Source organism: Mastomys coucha, unplaced genomic scaffold (assembly GCF_008632895.1).
Source record: "Mastomys coucha isolate ucsf_1 unplaced genomic scaffold, UCSF_Mcou_1 pScaffold6, whole genome shotgun sequence".
NCBI classification, from domain to species: Eukaryota; Metazoa; Chordata; class Mammalia; order Rodentia; family Muridae; genus Mastomys; species Mastomys coucha.
Genome location: NW_022196912.1, coordinates 118,025,855 through 118,044,136, shown reverse-complemented (window position 1 = coordinate 118,044,136; position 18,282 = coordinate 118,025,855). Strand labels below are relative to the sequence as shown.

Sequence of the window (18,282 nt, the reverse complement as noted above, 5' to 3'; positions counted from 1 at the left end):
GCATGGCCCTGATACAGAGGTTTGTCCACAGGGAGGCAATAGGAAGCTGGAATTCTGAGTGGACAGAGATTGAGTAAAGGCTGCACATACATAAGAGTCCACAGCACAAATACGCAGAGGACAGTAGCCCTGCCCTGCCCTTTCAGATGACAGCTGGGGAACAGGGTATTTTTGGAACAGAGTTAGTGTTCAGGGTTAGGGTCAAAACAACCTATTATTTGCTGTTTAATAGAATCTTGAGCCTCAGTTTCTTCTCCTGACTCCTCTCTGCTCCAGGTTGACATGAAGGTTACATTCAGTGATACCCACAGACTCTTCTGGTTTCTCTTTCTGAACAACATCTTGTGGACGCCTGCTGCTCATTCCAGAGACTGACAAGCTTTATCTCTAGGCAGCTCCATGGCTGTTAGAACCTGTCCTACCTGCTCATCCCCGAGAGCTCTGGTGCTCCTAGCATCTTGATGGTGGGTTCTTTATCAATGTAGTGATGGAGAAGGATCAGTCAGTAGAACCTGACACTGACATGGAGAAAAGTGAGTATGAACTTTATGGAAGAGGTTCAACCTTAGCCACTGCATCCCTGGATGGAGTAAAAGTGACCTGGCTGACTCAGTGCAGAGAGAAGTTTCCTGTTCTTCCTGCTCTTCCTGCCTGCAGCCCTAGACAGTCTACCTGAGTCCCAGCAGCCTCAGTCATTTCTCTGGGAAACATGTGGGTTTGCTATTACAGTCCTGTATTTATTTCTTCTTTTTATGTTCTGCTTGTATCAACTAGAATGGCTCATGTTCAAGGCCTAATTCCCCTCGTTCAAACCAATACTGAGTAAGACAAAAAGTTCCTGACCACCATTACACACAGCAATGTATTTGTCCATTTTCAACATGTGGGATACACACACACACACACACACACACACACATTTGTTGGGTTATATACACACACCCATGTATACATATTCACATAAGCAATATGTATACACACATATACACACATACATATATATGTACATATGATATAAATAAGCATATATATATTTGAACTCAGAACTTGCATATACCCAGAAAATGCCCTACCACTAAGTCATTCTTGAGCAGTTATATAACATGTGTTCATGTGTTCATGAATGTGTACGTCTGCATCCATGTGCACAGCCCTCCTCTTACATATTTGTTTGGATGCAGGGCCTCACTAGGTTGCTCTACTGACCTTAAACTCATTCTCAGATAATTCCTCCTTGGCCCCAAATGAAGAGTTGATGAGTCGACACTAAACACACTTCAATTTCTCCTCACAGTGAAAGGGCAAAGCCAGGGAAGTGGCAAGGAGGGACTGCAGCTGGACCAGTTCTCCTCAGCAGGCCTGAGAGTGATACAGAGGAGTTCTGCCCCCCACTCCCAAGGCTCTGGAGGAGCCTGGTGTTTGGTCCCCATATCATGTTGTATTATTGTCCCCATGTCCCACACAAGCTTCACATCGAGCAGCTGGGCCTTTCCTGTGCTGCCCAGCCATTTCACATCCTTTTTTTCCCCATTAGATATTTTTTTTATTTACATTTCAAATGTTATGCTCTTTCCTGGTTTCTCCTCCGAAGAAGACCCCCTATGCAGAGAACCTCCCCTGAGGACTCACATTTCATTGTGCCTGGGCTGGATTTCCAGTTCTAGTTTCAAGCTATGTTAGTCACTGATGAACATACTTTGTACCCATTGATGAGTCACCAACCTCTCCATTCCCTATAGCTCCACATGACCATTAGAATACCCTTTATATTCATGAATTCCTTTCTTCTGGATATCACCTGTCTATGGCTCACATCATACAGGCTGTACACACACGTGTACACACATGTACTATGTCTGGCTTCTTTCCCTGTGAGCATATTTGCAGGCTCACACACAGAGCAGCTGGAAATGGCACCACTCTCATTTGTCTAATGCAGTAATAGTGTGTGGCCTGAGCAAGTTCTGCTCATCCATGCATCTGTTGTGGACACTTGAGTCACAGACATTTGCTGACTATGAAGAAGCATGGTGGTCTCTTTGTGTAGTACCTGCCATGTCCTTGCTTAAAGTTCCTCTGAGTACCTGCCTACAGCACGATTGCTGCATTAACCTTTACAAACATTCTGCACCATTCTCCATTCCTACTGCTGCATAGGAAGTCTTGGAATTCTAGCCCTGCAGCCACACATCACCTAGATTGACAAGTTCTTGTCCTATGCCTGCATTTTGTTTTTTGTTTTTGTTTTCCTTTGTCCTATGCCTCCATTTTGAATCCATTTCTGAGATGTAGCTACAGGAGTTGGGGTAGCATGAGGGTGGAGGTGGCAGCTAGGACATTGATGGTTATTATAAATATTGTCAGCATTATTACTCCCCATCCCACAGTGCTGAATGGCAGATATTCTCTGATTATTGATGGCAGACCTGAGACCTTGTCAGTGACCTCTGTCAGGTTGTTGGTCTAAAACCTCAAGATGACCATGTCAGAGTTTCATTAGACCCAGTGGGAAGGACACATTGTGTGTTTGAGACACTCTACCCCTCACCTGCTTCCCATTGATAATTCTCTGAAATGGATGAACAGCATGTAGAAACCACTGAGTCATGCAGGAAGTTCTCAGGCATTGAGCAACAGTGAACAGCAATGATTCCATGCACCTACCTTCTTTTATAGTTTGTCACCTCTAATGTGCACTGGATTTCTCCCTTTACAGGCTTCTTCACCAAGACAATATTTTGTTGTCAAGAAGCATTCAGTCTCTCTGGGCTGGTGTCCTGAATGGACCTTGGGCGCAAGCTCTGCAGTCAGTCCCACAACACCCAGAGGAAGCTCCATACCCAGGCGCTCTGACACTCTCTGGGTCAGAGGTGAGGTGGACCCAACATCTGTCCCAACATACCTAATTGATTGAAATCCAAAAATATGAGGAATTAGAAATTTGTTGATTATCATCCAATGGTCTCTCTTATATGGTAATTGGAGAAGTAGGTCCAATATTGTACAATTTATATATACTTTCAGCTTCTTTGTAACAGTGTCTTGCTTTGTACAACATGAGGATCTTGAAATCTTGCTTCTCCTATCTCGGCGTCTCCATTAGCCTCTCTATTGTTTATTTCATGTTTTTACACTACACTATGGTTTTCAGAACAGCTCATATATGTCAAAAGTATTTATATACCCAAGGGAGACATAGACAATTAACTTGGGAGGTGGCTTGTAGGAAAGAGAACAACAAAGAGTGAGATTGAATGCTTTGCTTGACATTTGTAGCTCTTATATCAAGTTTGAAGAAGAGGTCTTTATAAGTTACTCTTTCTCTGAGATGAATGCTTTTCCAAGTTATCATAGCCAATGAACCAGTTTCTTACCCACACCCAATGTCTGTGCCACCCTCCAAGCAGAACCATTGTTCACTGAAACAGTTGGTGAATGACTTTATGGTTAGACCATCTTAATACACACACCATTTCTTAAATAAATGTAACCTGTTCTCTGGGGCCTGAGAATAAAGTCACTCACTCAAGTCAAATAGTTTTGACCATAGCAGGAAGTGTGTATCCAAAAATCATGCCTACAATTCATTCCTTGGAACAGCAGAACTGTCAACTCTCAGCTTAGCTACAATGGAGGTAATATCCTTTGGTGATGTGAGGGTCATTGAAGTACAGCCTTATTACAATGAAATCCAATGTCTAAAAATTGTTCTAACTTTGGGCTTGTACCACAGTAAGGACCAATATTTTAAACTCTACTAAATATAAAACAAATAAACAAACAAAAAGACTTTGTATATTTATGTTCATTTCAGAAAACTCTAGTAGTGGTGTATTAGTTTGAAATATACAGTTAATATATTTGGAGTTTTTTAAAATTCTTATTGAGAAAAATGGATGTATTTTCAGTATTGCTGTAGACAAGGATCTATATACCACTGTTAAATTGGTTGTTGTTTTTATATCAAACAACTTTTATAATACTCATTTTTATTGTTATAATATTTTAAATATTTTAAGGAATATGACAAAACAGATATTGTAGATATTGAAGAGCGAGTCTCTGGGAGGAGTTGGCGTACAAAAGGGAATCAAGATTGTGATTTAATTCTATTTACTTAAAACATGTTTTTAAATGTTAACAAATTCAGATAAATTGAAAGCATGTAACTTTTCTCATCATAATGCAATAAATGTTTTAAGAAAAAGGAAGATGTATTTCTTAAAACAATAAAAAGAACCCCTCTTCTCTGGACCTCAGTCAGGAGGTAGGAGAGGACCAGAAGAGCCTCCTAGTTTGAGACCAGATAAGGAACAATATACAGTGTAGGATAAGATTCCTGTATTTAGGTAAGAGAGTTAGGGATAAGTTTCTGTTTGTCTTGTGCAAGTTGAGGTTTCTGTTTGTACTTGTAGAATAAAATCCTTTTTGTCCTGTGTTAAGTCCTTGTAATTTAATATGAGACCAAAACGGGAAAAGTAAACCTTCCAGGTTAATGGTTCTGTTAGCAGCTGAGACAGTAAAGAACAAAGTCCTGTTTGTCTGTCCTATGTTTGTTTGACCCACCTGCCCTGGATGTGCTTGATCACATGTGGGCAAGAGGGACTTGGGCAGGCAACACATCAGGGCATATGCTTGCTCTTATTGGATGTAAGCAGGATGAATTCAATGTAATGAGTTTTTTGGCCCCTGATGTAGCAGAAGCCAAGTGGATGAACTGAATCAGCAAAGGCAAGGAGATCTTAGTTATCAAAATAGGCAGCAAATGTCCTAAATGACCTAACACAGGCAAAGTATTGTTTCTGGTTGTATGAATCATATTAACTATTGGTACTGGCTAATTAATCTTGGATTTTCCAACAGTGGAATTGATAAAAAGCTTTTTTTATTTGATCTGTATAAGCAGAAACATTCTCAAACAAATGAAAGGCTCCATTGGCAAATGGATAGGCAAAATGATAGGCAAAAACCAATCTTGGCCTATGAACCAATTTTCAGACTTGAGTCAATTTGTAGGTCTCAGAGCCCTTGAATGATGGGATGGCCAGATTCCCCCAAGTAAGGACTTTGATACAATCACTCCAGTTCACCTTTCTTCAATTCTTCCCTAGAGTGACCATCAGCCTTTTATAAGGGTGATTGTAATGAGAATTTTGGTTTCTTTTTTTTTTCTTTTTTCTTTTTTCGTTTTTCGAGACAGGGTTTCTCTGTGTAGCCCTGGCTGTCCTGGAACTCACTCTGTAGACCAGGCTAGCCTCGAACTCAGAAATCTGCCTGCCTCTGCCTCCCATGTGCTGGGATTAAAGGCGTGTGCCACCACCGCCCTGCTAGAATTTTTGTTTCTTAAAAAACCCAGTTATGTTCTGTCTAAATGTTTTTCTTTTAATCCCAGGTGTGGCATATGGGGCTGCTTTAGATTGCCCATAACAGTTAACTATGATTTCTCTCATGTTCTGGTTGTGCCTGATTCTGTTAGCTGAAGATAGTTTATGTTTGGAATTCTAAGGATTCTTGAGAAAGTATATAAATGCCAGGGCCCTGAAGTGGCTTCTCCCCATGCTGTTGCAGATTTGTCTCTTTGCTTGATTGCTAGATGTTCTGATGACAGAGATTGGCCTTTCCCCTAGATGCCTGACACCCCTACTCAGCAGCAAGTAGGCTAAACAGGTCTGTGCCTCCTTTCCGTTCTAAAAATCTTTGTTGACTACCTAGTTTTGTGTGTGTGTTGGAAGGGTTAGGGTAGATTAATGTTTGGAAAGGGGAGCTAAGAACCCAGTTCAATAACTAAGTAGACAGAATGACCCATTCTGGGGTCAGTCAGACTCTTTCTCCAGCCATCTCTGTTATTGCCACTTGGCCAATGAACAAGTTGGTCATATGTGACAGGGATGGGGGCTATGCATGGACTTGACAAGATGGGCTGGTACTACTCATCAAGGCTGATGAGGCTCCTTCTGCTGCTGAGTGTCAGATCTGCCAGCAGCAGAGCCCAACACTGAAGCTCACACAGGGTATAGCAGTCAGCATTCTGTAGGCAGCTGACTGGTGGTGTGAAGCGTTTCTGGTGGTGTGAAGGGTGGCTTTTGTTATCATCATCTGTTAGATTTCTTCACAGTTCTAAGTACAGAAGTCTGCACTGCAGACAGTTCCTCCCATCCTGGGTATCCCCTCAGTCTCTTGGTTCTGGGGCTTGACTTCACATCTGTAAGTTAAGCCAGAAGTCCAGCACTAAGCCAACTTTCCAACCCTCTTGTTCCTTCTTGAACATTTACTTTTTGTGATTCTGTGTGGTCATGAATGTGAATGTATGTATCCATGTGCACATCCATATGGAGGTTAAAAGTCATTTCCCAACTGCCTTTGGTTTTGGAATGGGTTCTCTTTATAGGTCTGGAAGTCACTCATTGGCTAGGGTGGCTGGCCTGTGAGTCCCAGGGATCCACCTATTTCCATCTCCCCAGAGTATGGATCAGAAATTTATGTCAGCACACTTCTGGGCTTCTGTTTCAGGGTATAAAGGTAAGGTCTCCTCATGTGTGAGGTCCATCTCTTTACCCACCCAGCTAACCCTCCAACTCTCATTCTCTTGATACTGTCTTTCTTTTATTTTTATTATTATTATTATTATTATTATTATTATTATTATTATTATATATTTTCTTTATTTACATGTAAATTTCTCCATTCCCAGTTTCCCCTCCAAAAAAAGAAACAAACAAAAACAACAAAACAAACCCCTGTTTCCTCTCCCCTTCCCAATGCCTGCCACCCTACCTTCTCCCACTTATTGGCCCTGGCATTCCCCTATACTGGGGCACAGAACTTTCACAGGGCCGAGCTCCTCTCCTCCTATTGATGATCAAATTGCAATCCTCTACTATACACATGCTGCCAGAACAATCAGACCCCTCCATGTGTGGTCCTTGGTTGGTGGTTGAGACCCTGGAAGCTCTGATGGTACTAGTTATTTCATATTGTTGTTCGTCCTAAGGTGCTGCAAACCCCTCAGCTCCATTGGTCCTTTCTCTAACTCCTTCACTGGGGACCCTGTACTCAGTTCAATAGATGGCTTTGATCCTCTACATCTGTCTTATTCAGGTGCCGTCAGAGCCTCTCAGGAGATAGCTATATTTAGGCTGGCTTGCCCTTCCTTCGGTCTCTGCTCCATAGTTAATCTCTGCAACTCCTTCCTTGGGTATTTGGTTCCCCCTTTTAAGAAGTAGTGCACTGTCCACCTTTTGTTCTTCCTTCTTCTTGAGTTTCCCTTGTTGTTTGTGGGTTGTTCTTCCTGTATTCCAAACTTCTGGGCTAATAACCACTTATCAGAGAGTGTCAATGCAGAGAAATCCTCTTGTGCTTGACTGTCCTCTGGCCCAAAGCAAAGGAGCTAGCAGACCCTTGACTGAACTGTTTGAAACTCTTATTCACCCAGTCTTTTGCATCCCTTACAGAGTTATCCAAGATGTGCTTTCACATTGACCAGAGGCCAATATACTCTCTGTATATTGTCTCTCCTTTGACATCATATTTGAAAGCTCTGGAGTTGGGCTTTGATGGTTTTAGGTGCAGAAAGCACAGTGATGATATGCAGACCAGGCAGTTCATAGTGGTTGCCTCTTGGGGACCCATTCATCTGTGTTTAATTACCCTTAGATACTTTGTCCTAGTCTTGTTTTGGAACACACTATCTGAGCATACTGCTGTACTGCAAAGCATAGGCTGGGCCTGAAGGATCTGTTGTGTGCAGCCTAGTACATTCTGCTTGGAAAGTTCCAACTTGAATATCTTCCTAAGGGTGATAATTATTCCCTGAGAATGGATATGCTAGTATTTTGGGGGAGCATGGTCACAATGGAGGACCTGTTGAACAAAAACTGGATAGCAGTATTCTCTATAGGTTGGACAATCTTAATTCTGGTGGCAGCTACTTTGGTGCCTTCCTGGGCTGTGCCAACCACACACAACCCGGAGGGACAAATGTTCTTCATATGCTTCAGTTTTGGTGCGTGATTCTCATGTGGCTGAAGGGGTGTTAGGAAGAGTGAGGGGAGGGTGGAAGAGGAAACAAGGCCCTTGACAGTTATTATATTTATTGTCCCGACTTTTACTTTCTATACCAAAATGCTCCATCATAGTTATTCTCTGGTGTGTACAGATGAGAACATGGCAATTACTTCTGTGAGGTAATTTGGGTAAAGTTGCAAAATGACTGTCCCACACTAGAATTTGAATTGGCAGTCCTTGTGGCAAAAGCAAGGAAGAAAGGACAAGATGCATAGATTTTCTTTTTGAGACTGCCATCCCACCCTCCCAACAGCCACTGACACATTACCTTGACACATTGGGCAGACTGTTGGGACTTTTGATGGTTTCAGTAGGTGAGTCCCCTTCTCTCACATCCTGGCTGTCAGTAAAGGGATTGCTCACTAGGGACTGGGATCCTGAGTGACCCACCAGCCTCCAGTTCTCTGATGACCTTATGTCCACTGATCAATAGGTGTTTTCAGGAGCCTTAAGACTTGATCAAATCTCCATCGGAAAGTATAGCTGTCACTGTCTATGCACACAACTGGCTGTGTTTCTAGGTCCAGTGGATTCTCTATGAACAGCAGGTGCCCCAAACCTAATGCAAGTTGACCTCCTCTTTTCCTCCATGGAGACAGCAAGCCAGCTAAGCCCTTGAGCTGAATCATCCATTCTCCTCTCCAGCTATGGCCGGATGTTCACTGAAACTGCCCACAATGGCACTCCTCCCTCACCTCTCACAACGCAGTTTCTGCATTGTAACCTTTTCCAAGTGAGAAACTTTGTCTAATCCATCTAAGTCTCCCTCTGGCTCTGAGTTTCTCCTGAGTCCTCAAGGCTCTTTGCCACCCTGTGGCCACTCCTATCCCTTCTGCTCCACTATTACTCTACTCTGTTGTCCCCCAAGTCAACTTCCTCTCAGGTCCCCATAAATGGCTCAATTTTTCTTTGCCCTGCACCAAATATTCTCTCTGGTTATCTGAGAACTTTCTCATCCCCCTTGCATCCACCTCAGCAGAGATGTCACCTGATCCATTGGCCATTTGGTTCTTCTCTGGGAAGTATCAGAGCTCTGTTTCATCATACTCCTGCCTACCACATTGATGCCTCATGAGCAGAGTCACAACTTGGGGGAGATTGTTTTTCTGGTATCAGGAGTCTTGGAAGACCATCCTACAAGCCATAATGTTTACCTTTGTGGTCATGGGGAAATAACTAAATTTCCCTGTGCCTTGGTTTCCTCTTCCTTAGAAGGGACTTTTGTTAATAGCATGTAGGTCAGAGGAGTCACAGAGTAAGTGACAATATCTACTACTCTGTTGTCATTAGAGGCCACCACTGCCAACAGGAGCTGAGGGAACACTGCCTGGGCACTTTTTGTGCAGGTATACTTTTATTGATCCTTTGCTCCTACCTCTTCATTTTGGTTGGCTTTGTTCATCTTTTGTGTGAAGTTGGTCAGCTGTGAACTTAGAGAGAGGCCACTATCCTGCCCTGAGTAGGAGTGCTGGGTGAGAGGAGCTGGTCTGACCCCTAGGCTCATGCAGATACTTCAGTTTGGGCTCCAACTGTGTGCCAGATGTAGGCAGAGTCAGGGGACCCTGCAAGGGTCACTGAGTGGCAAAGCCTGCAGAGGGGAAAGCATGACCTAAGAGCATGGCACCAGGTGGTCTCAGATACTGAAATGACATTCAGTGTAGCAGGTTCCCGTCTCAGTCCTGGGCCTGATTCTCATGGGGTGGCCCAGAAGCCAGCATGGACCCATCAAGACTGTGGAAGCTGAAGGCAGATGTGCTCAGAGCCTATACTGGGACTGGGTGTATTCACCAATACCTAGGTTTCTGGCATGGGCACATGTGGGCCTGTGTGCCAGAGGTGTTCCATGGAGATCTCTGGCCCGACCAGGTGCAAGAGCCCTACTGAAGGAAAGCAAGCATGGGCAGGGCTGTCTCCGTTGTGTCATCCAGGCCTCTAAGTTTCTCTTCTCTGCCCTTCACTGAGTCGGGTCAGGAGGGGCCAAGGAGAGGCTGACTAGCCACTGAGGAGTGCAGTGCAGCTTCAGATCACCTTTCAGGAGAGTAGACCTCTTCCCAATTTACAGCTCTTAGAACAAAAGGCTCAGACAATGGGTAGATCTTTCCTGCCCTTAACTTCCCTGGATAAGATATGTACATAAGGAGTTTTGGGGGTCCTTCAGATTTCAACAGCAGCTATTTCTCATTGGTTTGGGCTGAGAGTCTTTATTTGCATGTAAGAGGGCTTGACCAATATCACACACCTCCCCTGCTGGGGCAGCTGTTGTGGGTTGGGACCGAAACATGAGTTAGGGTTCCAGGATTTATAGCTGAACACCTTCAATCCCTTGCAGGCAGAAATTACCCAGTGGGGATCTGGGGTTCTAGACTCCAGGGAAGAAGAACAAAGACAGACTACAGGTTCAGGAACGTGTGCAGATGCTCCCAAGAGGCCTGAGAGACTGACACTGACAGTCCAAAGGCTCCTGAGCACGTGGGAGCCACAGAGATAGTCAGAATCACTGTCTAAGCCATCTCTGCAACAGCCCATCAAAGCATGATTGCCAGGATGGACACAGATACTCTTGCAGACTCTATGCCAGGGTCCTGGGCACAATCATCAGAACTTGGGGAGCTTTAGGCTCATTTAGGGTTAGTGACTTTGGCCACAAAGAGGGTGGTCTGAACACCTGTGTGAGAGATAAGCATCAAGAATGGCCTGTCAAACTTCACAGCAATACCTAGTAAGAGGCCACGATCGACAAGAGTAACTTCTGTGGCAGCAGCTGCTTCTGTGCCTGTCTCAGCCACGTCCAGCACAGCCTTGTGGACTGCCTGTGAGGAGAAAATCACATCACCCACTGGAGACCAGTAAGGACAGGAGAGGGGTCTGGAGGAAGCAGTGAGTGCTGGCCTCATATTCTGGAGAATTTCCTTTATTCTTCCCTGATCTCTAAGCCTGCATTTCCAAGTCTCTGCTCAGGGTAGGAGATAAGGCAGGCTCTGGATCTGCTTATTGTCTGAATCTGTGCTGCCCTCAAACGTACTACAAACTGGAAAGCAGAGATAGGCAACGGCAAGGGTTTCCCTACAGGTTGCCTTCCAACTTTGTCAGAGGGAACAGCCAGGGTGTTGGCAGGCAGTACAGGTCCCCCTATTCCTCCTGCTCCAGCCTCCTTGGGATATACATCAGCAAAGCACAACACATGGTTTCATATTCCCTGACTGCCACATCCTGCTGGTACAGATCTGAGCCTAGGGTTCTGAGAGGGCACTGGACAGAACATTGGTCACTAACAGGCTGTGTACCTAGGAATGTAGTATGAGGGTCTAAGAAGGCATCTACTCTCCTATTCTTGGGGTTTTCATCAGAATTGCCAGAGATCCCTTGTTATTACTTTTAATATGAATATTCTGTGTGCGGGCCAAGAAGTATTGTCTCTGGGCTGCAGCGCAGAAGCTAAAGGTAGAAGTGATTTAGCATATGGTGTACTGTGTGTGCCCCTGCAGTGTACTGTGCGTGGCCCTGCAGTGTACTGTGTGTTGCCCTGTGGTGCAGAACAGGTTGGCATCTATGGTTCTATAAAGTAACTGTAGGCCCTTCCCCACAATGGTCACCAAGGTGACCGTATGTATTGGGGGTAGAGGATGGACATTTGTTAAGGAACCACAGAAATATAGGAGTTATCAAACATGCATCATCCCCACATGCCTATATGAACTTCACCATCCACATTAAGAACCCTAGGTGAAGCACCTTGTGTTTCTTGTCTTACCTGAGACACCTCCAGTTTCTTGGCCTCTGTGATCCCAGATAGGTCTGCTGCTTTGGAGAAGAGTTTCTTAATGCCCAGCTCTGGAAGGACATTCTCCAGTTTATAATCAGTGGAGACGGAGAACTTGGGCAGGTAGAGCTCAATCTCCCTGAGAATAAAAAATAGCAATGTAAGAATCCCTTGACTCCATGGCCCCCTCAATCCACCCCATTGCTGGGTACCCTTTCCACAGACAACCCTCTCAGTGGAGAGAAGCCCTCTTTTCACCCATGCTTTTGACTTTGTTCTTCTTCATGCATTACCTATTCATCATTGCCTGAGAGTGTGCACAGTAGACAGACAACCTGACTTGGTGCTAGCTGTTCCTTGACTGAGAATGCTTTCCACCTAGATCCACAATTGCAATCCTCCCCTGCTGGAGAACTCCTAGAACATCTTCTAACAAGACTCTATTTAAAACTGCACACTGCATCAGACTCCAGCTTTCCTAATCCTTGGACACACACCTTTTTAACTTCACCCTTCCTCACATTTTAACCTACTAAATGGTGGTTAATTTAATTTTCATTCCTACACTCCTTCTTCCTCATTTACAAGAGGAGCTCAAAGGGTACATGTGTGCTTCAGTCTCTGATATACTTTCAGAGTCTGTATCAGATGGCACATAGTAGGTCTTCAAGTCTTATTTCGTGTATGGTGAATGATGAGTGCTGAGAGGATGAGATGGTTCCACAGTGCACAGCTGATTCTCAGAGCTCATCTCCTGTCAATCACAATCCCTTCTGCCTTCCAACTCACTCTAGATCCCGTGTAAGTTACAGCCTGTTAGAGGGAGGAAATCTCAGCTCCTTGTTCTAGATGATCTCACCTTGTGAACAACAAAATGGACAGCAACTCAGGGCCCAAAATACATAATCAGCAGAGGGAAATTCGACTTTATTCCTCCTGTCCCCTGGGGACTCTACACCATTACACTGGGTACCAGTGAGATGCTGAGGTACAGGGACACTGGCCATAAGGCAACAGCAGGACAGGGATCAAGGCCATTTTGGTTTTGGTTCCCATGGTTATTCACCTGGACCTCAGAGAGTCCTTCCACTTCTTCAGGGTCTCTGGTTGCAAGCTGGCTTCCACCTGCTGCATCTTGCCCTGGTCAGGGAGGATGAACAGGGCGCTGGCATTTCCTGCGTACTTCAGCTCCACCACAGTGCATTTCAGCTCCTCATCCCGGAAGTAGGGTGTGGTCAGGTCCTCAATTTTCATCATGGGCACCTTCACAGATCTCTTCTCATCCAAGTAGAACTCAGACTCAAATGTGACATTGGGGTCAAAGGGCATCTTCCATTTGCCTAAAGATGAGGCAAATTATTGTGTTTTAACAGCAGTACAAGCACTCTACCTCCTCCCCACTTATGTTCAGCTCTGGAGTTATGACAGCAATCCATCATCTTCAGTCACTCAGAGTGTGCTTTCGTATAGCATATAATGAATTGGATAAAGCTTTTTAGTTGATCAAGCTGGTAGCTATGAGGGTTGTCTCTAGGCTTGGTTTAGAAAGGGAACTTCAAAATCACAGCCTGGCTACTTGAGCTCCTGACACAGTCAATAATCTGGGGTGGAATGTGTAGGAGAGATAAGAGTGAAGGTGGTGAGACTGGAGGCAGGGGAGGGTTGAGGCTCGATCTTCCTCAGGGGAATGAATGTCTTGTGGGACAGGTTTCAGGGGCAACAGAATAGCACAGCCTGTGTTCTCCAACATCACGAGTAGTTCATAATACATAAATTGTTGGCTAAGACATGGGTAATGAGTCCTCACTCACTCATGGGGCAGGACAGTCTCCACAAATCACACATACCAGCTCAGGCTTTCCCCAGAATTCTAGTTTCAGTCCCCACTACCAATGTACATTATGAGACTTGATAGTGAAACAATTCCTTGCTCTTGGCATCTTGTAACCTAGGCATACATGCTCACCTCACACCAAGCAGCACTTGAGCTTGAGTCTGGGGAGAATTGAGAGAGCCCTGGATGCAGACTAACCCTTCAAGGTGTCACTCTGCCTCCACCATTCCCAGGCCACAGCAGCTCTGGGGCCATCCTGAACTCCTGTCCTACAGTCCTCTTGTCCTTGGTCTTCCTGTCCTGTGTCCTCCTGTCCTATATTTATCTCCATTTCCATCTTTATTTTCTGCCAAAAGACTAGACCTACCCTACATCTACCCTGGACTAACTTTAATTAAACCCAGATTTACCCAAGATCTGCTTACATCATGACTTCTGTCAGGCACCAACTTCAGGGCTGTCACTTTACTTCCTGTCTCTATCAGGGAGAATGTTGTGAGTGTGATATTTCTCTGGATTTTCTCCCAGTACCATTTTCTATAACATATCCAGCTGAGACTCCAACTATCTAGCATCCAAGTTTTATCAGAATTCTTGAACCAGGAGTGTGATTTGGCTAAATGGCTAGTTATTTTAGAAAAACAACATTCCACAAATCAATTAGACTCTAAACACAAAAACCTGCCTGGCTGACACTTCCCCATCTCTAGTGGCTCTTATCTAGTTCCTGCTTCTCCATGTCCAGGACCAGTTCATCACAGAAAAGGCTCAGAGGAGAAGTACTGCACAGTAACTGCCCACAGGGCTCTTTCCTAGTTGTGGTCTATGCTACCTTCCCCTGTTGCAATTACTGTCTCTAGGCTCCTAATGATCGAGTAGTCCTCATCCCACCAGGACCCTCCTTTTCAGTGATCATGTTATAGCACAGATATCCAGCCAAGATTCTTTCCCTCCACTCTTGAGTAGTGACACTCTTACCTTTAAAGTAGATGTAATTCACCAGCACAATGACTACAGATTCATCCAGACCTGACACCAGTTCCTTGATTATCCCCTTGGTGTGATTGCTCACATAGTCATTGATGAGCTGTGTGGCCTCAGGAGGCTGCTGGAAGTTGGCTGTTAAGGCCTCAGCTTGGTACAGAGCCTTTGTCTTCTCTTGGAATTCTGCCAGGATCTCTAGGCCCTTTTTAATAAACAAGGCACTGCCTGTGCTGATCTCTACCTGGTCCTCTGGCTGACTGAGACTCTGTAGGAGGTGCCCAAATCCCTTGTGGATGTCTGCCTCAGGGGTCTCTGTGAGATTGAACTTGAGACCTTCTAGAATCTCTTGCAGGGTGTCTCCCTTTGCTCCCAGGGACAGAATGGCCAAGGCAGCTGAGATGCTAAGTGGAGAGAAGACAACATTTTTATCTGGATCCTGCAAAGCCAGCTTCTTGTAGAGGCTGAAGGCAAAGTCAGTGTTGATGGATGCCAATGCGAGACTGTCCAGTTGTGTCCCATTGTCTTGGTCTTCATGGAGTAGAGTGTCCCTTTCCAATATGCCATCTGGGAAGCAGAGGACAGCAGGGCAGATCCCAGCCATCAAGAGCCCCAGAGCTGCAATGAAGGCCATCTTCTGTGTTCTGCAGTCTGAAAAAATAATCCTTTGAGTCTAGAAGGACCAACTGGTGTTCTGGACATCTCCTAGTTCTTCCCCCTGGCTGGCATTGTGTCCTGCTCTGCTGCTCATCCTGCCTCTGTTACTGCCCACGGGAGGTGCTCTGGCCTCTCAGATAGCAGTACTATATATCATGAGCTCCATACTAACATGGAGGAAGTGCTATCGAAGAAGCCAATCTTTGTAGTAGAGAACCAAGAACCAGAGATTTGAAGGGACATGTTAATGTCATAGAGCAAGCCAGTATAGGAGTAGGGGATGGGTGTGAGTCCTGTCTGCACTTTGCACTTGTGCCATTTTCAGCTGCCCTCTCTTTAGGCAGAACTTTGGAACCCTGGAGCGGTTTTTAATCACAGGTCCTATATTAGCCCTTTGATGACTAGTCTGAGAAATCTTTGTTTATCTGGTGCATGAAGCTAGGTGTGGGGAGGGTTAGTTGCGAGGCCGCAGGAGAGATTTCTGGTGCAGTGCAGAAGTCCTTGACCCATGAGAACGGGCAGTAGAAGGACACATAGGAAAATGGTCTCTCAGTCTTGCCGGGTAACCAAGTGGTGCTTTGTACCTCAGGCTTGGAAGAACTCTTGGTGGGAAGAAGAACAAACAGTATAAATCTGTGCTATCTGGACCAGATTTCATGTTGGCTATGTAGAAGCAAGCAAATTGGTAGACCTCTTTCTGAAGCTTGGTGAGTGGCCCAGGTTACATTATTCATAAGTGGCTGGCTTGTTGTGAGCATTGGGAGTGGTTGTTGTGAATGTCTAGTGGTCCATCTTTTCTATATACAACCAGTGTTGGGGCCATGGGCACAGTAATGGACTACATTTGAAAGCTTACAATCATGGTTATCTACCGTTAGTCTCTGACCATTTTTTCAGGTGTAAAGGTGATGGTGGATAGTAAATGAATGGGAGGCAGAGGAAAAAGTGGAGAGAGCAGGGAGGGGAGAAGCAAGATGAGAGAGGAGGGAAGGAAGAGAGAGGAGGGAGAAGTGAAAAGATAGGAGGGAGGAGAGAGGAGAGAGAAAAACTGGGAGAGTAGAAGTTTGGGGAGAGGAAGGAGAGAGAAATGGGTATAAAGAGGGGCAAAGAGAGGAAGACGGAGGGATAGGGGAATAGGAGGAGGCAGAGGGAGAGAAAGCAGGAGTAAGTGAAGGGAAGAGGCTGGGAGAGAAGACTAGAGGAGCACACAGGGATCTGGTGAAGCAGTGGTGTGTGTTGTCTCTAAGCCACTTGTCCCCATTGTTGTGACATGCCTGCAGATGAGCTAGGGACCTCAACAACTTGGCTGCCTTTACCCTGTGCTTTACTTTCAGACTGATGCAACCATTTCTTTGGAAAAACACTAAACAATATTTTGTGCCAAAATTATTTCCAGAGAAAAGAGGTTGTTCAGTTCGTACAAAAAGAGATGTTCTCAGTAACTGAGCCATCTTTGTTTCCCTAGTTGAGTATGAAGCCTCAGAGCTTGGCCAGGGGATCTGGGATCTAAGAGAGAAGTGGGGTCCCAAACTTTCAGGCATCTCCTCTGTGATGTGAGCAAGACAGAGCTGTTGCCTCAGCCAGAGTGACTCTGGAACAGTCATTTCTCATTCTAGCTATGACAGCATCATGCTAACTTGGCATCCCTCAAAACTTCCCCCAGTGGAGTGAGAGGAGCAGGCTCCATTTACTATCCATGAGCATAGACCACACAGTCTCTGCATCTTCCACGGGCAATAGAAACAAACCAGAGAAGATTTTATGAACCCCAGAAATGCTCCCTGATTCTATCCCAGTATCTTACCAAAGCCCTTGTCCCAGCCTCACAAACATTGGTTGTAGGCCATAGCCAGTACCATAGTTCTGGGAAGGTTCTTTCTGCCCCTGGAGTCAAGGAACCCTGGGCATTACCTGAAGAGCTGATACCAGCCAGCTGCAAGCCTCTTTGATAGCTGACTCTGGATGTTCAGGGTTGCCACTTGCCTGGCATCTCCCCACTGCACATTGATGCCTATTTATCCCCACCAAGGGCTCCGCCCTCCTCTTAGGAAATGCAGGCATGGACAAGCTGTGCTCTGTGTTCAGATTAGCATCGGGGAAAACAGGATGATTCCTGGTAACTTGGATTAGTAGTCTTTTTTAGAACTACCTCCTAATGGGCCAATTCCCACCTCCTCTCTACAGAAGTCCATGGATCTCCTGGGCATATCTTCTGTTTATCAAATATTTCAAAGTCGATGTGGAAAGGGGCAGAAGTCAGAAGCAAAACCGGAGTGCATGATCTCTACCCTACACGTCACCAAAGGGTGCTGCAGCTTGATAACATAAGTCATTTCAAAATGAACAATGAACACTAACTAATTAAAAAAATCAGTAGCCCTCACTTATACAAATATTAAATGAGCTGAGAAAGAACTCAGAGAAACAAGATCCTTCATAATAGCCACAATTAATATAAAACATCTTGGTTTAACTCCAACCAACAAGGAAATGTCCTTACAGGGCAGCAGTTTCAATTCTGAGGAAAGAAATTGAGGACAATATCAGAATATGACAAGATTTCCCATTCTCATGGATTAGTAGGATTAACCTACTAAAAATGACCATCTTACCAAAAGCAATCTACAGATTAAGTGCAACTCCCATCAAAATTCCAACACAATTCTTTACAGGCTTTAAAAGATCAATTCTCAACTTCATATGGAAAAATCAAAAGATGCAGGATAGCTATAAACAAAACTCGTACAATAAAAGAACTTCTGGATGTACCACCATCCCTGATTTTAAGCTGTACTGTAGAGCAATAATAATAAAACCCCATGGTATTGGCATAAAACACACATGCTGATCAATGGAATCAAAGTAAGCGATCTGGAATCACCCACTGAGCAAAGCAAAGGTTTGGTGTGAATCACAGTTTCAAAGTCTACAGTTCAGGGTCTGCTGGCCCCAGTGCTGTCCTGAGTCTATTCCCAATATCTGTGAC

The 18,282-nt window shown here is 44.8% G+C and overlaps 1 protein-coding gene across 1 annotated transcript; it reads right to left on the bottom strand.

Moving 5' to 3' along the window:
• Positions 1 to 10,578: 10,578 nt before the first annotated feature.
• Positions 10,579 to 17,224, bottom strand: LOC116079724 (serine protease inhibitor A3C-like). Its single transcript, XM_031355639.1, has 5 exons — positions 17,208 to 17,224; positions 14,637 to 15,290; positions 12,891 to 13,164; positions 11,816 to 11,963; positions 10,579 to 10,874 (listed from the first exon to the last, which is right to left on the bottom strand). Exons 2-5 carry the CDS (start codon positions 15,271 to 15,273, stop codon positions 10,683 to 10,685), a joined length of 1,251 nt encoding a protein of 416 aa, XP_031211499.1. The 5' UTR covers positions 15,274 to 15,290; positions 17,208 to 17,224; the 3' UTR covers positions 10,579 to 10,682.
• Positions 17,225 to 18,282: the final 1,058 nt, after the last annotated feature.

Bases quoted from the DNA above. Each gene is read 5' to 3' on its own strand.
- LOC116079724 (XM_031355639.1), bottom strand. From the start codon at position 15,273: ATGGCCTTCATTGCAGCTCTGGGGCTCTTGATGGCTGGGATCTGCCCT. The intron at 11,964-12,890 runs GTGAATAACCAT...TTTTATTCTCAG, and splicing joins AAGGACTCTCTGAGGTCCAG to GGAGATTGAGCTCTACCTGC. The intron at 10,875-11,815 runs GTAAGACAAGAA...TTCTCCTCACAG, and splicing joins AGAAACTGGAGGTGTCTCAG to GCAGTCCACAAGGCTGTGCT.